This window comes from Ranitomeya imitator, chromosome 3, assembly GCF_032444005.1.
Source record: "Ranitomeya imitator isolate aRanImi1 chromosome 3, aRanImi1.pri, whole genome shotgun sequence".
Classification (NCBI taxonomy): Eukaryota; Metazoa; Chordata; class Amphibia; order Anura; family Dendrobatidae; genus Ranitomeya; species Ranitomeya imitator.
In genome coordinates this window covers 704,406,630-704,411,273 of record NC_091284.1, presented here as the reverse complement: position 1 = coordinate 704,411,273, position 4,644 = coordinate 704,406,630, and the positions used below count along the sequence as shown (strand labels likewise).

The window sequence follows — 4,644 nt, the reverse complement described above, 5'->3', positions numbered from 1 at the left end:
TCGCCCAGCCCCATATCCTGAAAAATGGAGCTGCTACAGGTCTCGGAAAATTGCGCATAATATATATGTGTATGTATATGCAATTTTCCATATATAGTAGTAGTTAAAACAGCAATGCAACATGGTATTTTGGGGGAGAAAGAAGCAAAATAAGGTGGTCAGATATATTTAAAAAATCCCAACGCCTGGAAGAAGGTATAATGTATACATATATACGTATAGACACACCCAAAAATATTTATTCTCAGACACTCAGCAGTGGCCATTATGATTCATTATACTTAATAAATCAGTCAGAAACAGGAGCCCCGAACCCCAATTGCAATTACTTCAAACCAGGATCCAATATATCTAAAGCAGTTCTTCAGAATGGCTTGGCGAGCACCAATTACACTAAAAGTACACAAAGACATGGGATCTCTATTTGCACAAGACAACTGCACCACTTTGTATTTATTTTGCTACATCTCCCCCTATTCATAAGATGAGAAAAAAAACGTCCATGTTAACAGTGTTGTAATGAGGATTAACTGACTAGAACTGGTGCATCATATGCTCAGAACCCATGTGGCAAAGGGAAATTGACACTAAGTGCATCACTTCAATTTTATTCAGTGTCAAACAAAACCTTTGGTTAGTGTTCCCAACTCCAGACCCACAAACCGGTCATGTTTTCAGGATTTCCTTAGTATTGCACTAAGGAATTATTGCCTGTGCGGGTACTGCAATTTTCACCTGGGCAATACTAAGGAAATCCTGAAAACATGACCTGTTGGTGGGTCTGGAGTTGGGGGAACACTGTCTTAGGTAGTCCAGGGGCGGACATACCATTGGTGACACCTTTGCAGTCGCACAATGGCCCATTAGGTAAGAGGACCACTTTTACCTCCAAGCAGGTGGAATTGAACTATTGGACTTCAGAGGGTCCAGAAAGTGTTCTTGTACAGGGGCCCCCTTTTTTGTCTGCGTCTATTCCTGTAGTCACATGACACATATCTATGCAAATATGCATTAAGACATATACATGTCACCATATCAGTGTTTTATTGTACACTGAAATATAAGTTATACAGTGAAAACACATCCAAGGACGATCTATGTATAAAAGGTTCACATGAAGATGGTGGGAGTGCTGAGAATAGTTCATGACATGAATTAACGCACCATAGAAAATAGTCTCCTAAGGGTACCGTCACACTAAGCGACGCTGCAGCGATGCCGACAACGATCCGGATCGCTGCAGCGTCGCTGTTTGGTCGCTGGAGAGCTGTCACACAGACCGCTCTCCAGCGACCAACGATGCCGGTAACCAGGGTAAACATCGGGTTACTAAGCGCAGGGCCGCGCTTAGTAACCCGATGTTTACCCTGGTTACCATTGTTAAAGTAAAAAAAACAACCACTACATACTTACCTACCGCTGTCTGTCCCCGGCGCTGTGCTTCTCTGCTCTGGCTGTGAGCGCTGGGCAGCCGGAAAGCAGAGCGGTAACGTCACCGCTCTGCTTTCCGGCCGCTGTGCTCACAGCCAGTGCAGGAGGAGTGCAGAGAAGCAGAGCGCCGGGGACAGACAGCGGTAGGTAAGTATGTAGTGGTTGTTTTTTTTACTTTAACGATGGTAAACAGGGTAAACATCGGGTTACTAAGCGCGGCCCTGCGCTTAGTAACCCGATGTTTACCCTGGTTACCAGCGAAGACATCGCTGAATCGGCGTCACACACGCCGATTCAGAGATGTCAGCGGGAGATCCAGCGACGAAACAAAGTTCTGGACTTTCTTCCCCGACCAGCGATATCACAGCAGGGGCCTGATCGCTGCTGCCTGTCACACTGGACAATATCGCTAGCCAGGACGCTGCAACGTCACGGATCGCTAGCGATATCGTCTAGTGTGACGGTACCTTAAGTGTTATAAGTTTTCTGATTCAACCTACTGGATTACTGTGACCAAAAGTAGCTGACAGCAAATAAAGAAAGGCATTTAGTAATACATAAAGAGAAAAGAATGTCCACTTAGTATGGGATTTTTAATTTAAAATCTGATATTAGACAAGGTATACCAGGTCTATATCCACAGGGCAATGATCCCATTCACACATGCAGTGGACATTCACTTAGTGGAATAATGCGGTGCCCGTCCTTAAAAACTTGAGAACAGATATAAAAAATATACTCCACTGGAAAATTCAGCCTCCGACAACCAGCACTGGCATTTATTGGCTTGTACTGTACAGAATGAGACCACAAAGTGCATTTTGTCACACAGTATAAATTTACTAAGAAACCATGAAAGTAATTTATAGAAATAGAATTCACTTTTTCCGTCACCCACTGGCATGAAATGAGTAGAACGGCCAGCACCTGAGGCTGGTGATGTACAATACACACATGGCAGAGCATGGCACCTTGGTGCGCCGGCCTCACACTCGTGGATATATTTGCAGACCAGATGATGAAGAGCTGTGCATTAACCTAGACTATGCCATTAAATCAGGTTCATACCATCTTTAGGGGGCCGTACAAATCATGCGCTAACTCCACCCAAAGAGTACGTCATGACGTGGCACTGGTGTCAGGACGTAATCTTTCATTGCACACGCCTCAACATTCAGTAGTAAACAATGCGTGCGTGTGCTTACGGAGCAAGAAGATATGAATGCTCCGGCGGCCATTAAAATGCAGCTGTCGGTCTGAGCACCATGTTCCCCAGGAATCTGCCCTGGGGGCTGGATAAAAGGTCATCAAGGGTCTTAAACAGCCTGTGGTTCCCCACCCCTACATTACACAGTCAGAAGTAACGCTACACATACACAAGATCAATTTTGGCATCTTTGATCGCTATTTGGGAATTATATGTTAAGGCGGATGGCAGACTAAGATGTGGTCTGTTAAAGGGGTTGTTGACCACTATAACAACCCCTTCTTAAACTAAATATGTGGCCCCGATAAAATAAAAAACCTCACATCCCTTGCTGGTGCGTTCCTATGGTGTTGGCACTTGCGGTTCCGGAGCTCTGGTGCGGTGGAATGACACGTGCCCGGCGCCCAATTAGCGTTGGCATCACTGTCTCCACCTTTCTATGGACTGAACATGAAGAGGAGGTCAGATATTAGCTGCAGCCGTGACTTCCACTTCATGTTCAACTTGTACGAAGGTAGGGACAGTGATGCCAGCGCTGTTTGGGCACCATGTGTCATGCTACCGTACCAGAGCTCTGGGACAGCGAGTGCTGACATCGCTGGAACGGCACCAGCACGGGAGGGGAGTACAGGTTTTTTTTATATAGTTCAAGAAGAGATTGTCCTAGCAGTGGACGACCCCTCTAAGTTTGGTTTTCCTGGCTTGTCAAGATTAACTGTAAGGTAAGATGATCGGACGATCCTCTGCCACTTTGAACAAACCAATTTAGTGTGACATGTTGATAGATTAATGAACAATCTAACCCATCGCTGACTGGCTGCATCAACAGTGTTGTTAACGGTGGTGGACATGGTGTAGAGGAAGGAAACAAGCACCCATGTAAGGAAGGAGAAAAATGGGTGAATAAAGCATTTTGCTGAAATCAAGCATGCTGAAATGCTGGTGTTATGCAGGGATGGAAAATAAAGACAATCAACTGATTACATTTATGAAATTAAGGTGGAAGTTGCCTCAATATTGTGCTTTTGCGTTCCCTAACTAGAGCAGCAAATCTTCTACTAGGTAGGATACAGTATACAGAGGACTTGCATGCTCAGCTACACAAGAGCCACAAAGGATTCATAGTCAACGTCTTGGGCCATGTTTGGAAACATTTCTGACCAAAGACTATTTTGATATATAATATAAGACTATTAGACTTCTGTCCACTTTTACAAAGAGGCACGGAGGACTCGCAGTAGAGGAAAGTGACCGAACTTGGCAAAGTTTGGAAACAAGTCTGAATTATGACACGCTCCAGGCAAAATGAATGTATGGATGGATGGAAAAATGGATGGATGGATGGATGGATGGATGGATGGATGGATGTACAGAAAAGGCCATATATTCTGTATGTATTAGGTTTCTATAAATCAGCAGATAAATCAATTACAGCTTACAATTACAGTATGTTCTGCTGACGTAGTGCACCCCATCCACCACTAATACTGGAAGTATTTTTTTGCTTCATGAATTTCCAGTCAAACTGCAGCGCAAACTGTAAAAACAAATGATTTACTGGCACATAATGATCACAGTCAAGGAAACTACCAAAACGTGGTGTTATAACAAAGTAAAGGTCATTTAGCTAGTGACAAAACACAATACTGGTCAGCTTGTCCAGGACCCGAGGTCGATTACCAGACAGGTCTACGACGACACTTATGTTCCCGGCAGCTTCTGTTTCTACGTCATTCCTCATTTTTCAGAATGATTTTCAAATTGAGGCTTGATGTATTCCTTGTACATAGAATATATTACACCTAAATAAGAAAGAGGGAAAGAGTTATAAACATACCGAAATGTAGCGCTATGCCGGAGCTGGCTATATCTTTCTATATGCTGACAAATAAGAATCAGGAAATGAGGCTCAATCTAGTTATCCTAAAGGTACCGTCACACTAAGCGACGCTGCAGCGATACCGACAACGATGTCGATCGCTGCAGCGTCGCTGTTTGGTCGCTGG

The 4,644-nt window shown here is 44.1% G+C and overlaps 1 protein-coding gene across 1 annotated transcript in view; it reads right to left on the bottom strand.

The window, feature by feature from the left end:
* Positions 1-4,173: 4,173 nt before the first annotated feature.
* The window catches only part of HIGD1C (HIG1 hypoxia inducible domain family member 1C), a 111,245-nt gene continuing 110,774 nt past the window's right edge, over positions 4,174-4,644 (bottom strand). Inside the window, exon 4 of the mRNA XM_069758612.1 lies at positions 4,174-4,440. Within this exon, the coding sequence (XP_069614713.1) occupies positions 4,376-4,440 (65 nt within the window). The 3' untranslated portion in view covers positions 4,174-4,375. The remainder of the gene's footprint in view (positions 4,441-4,644) is intronic.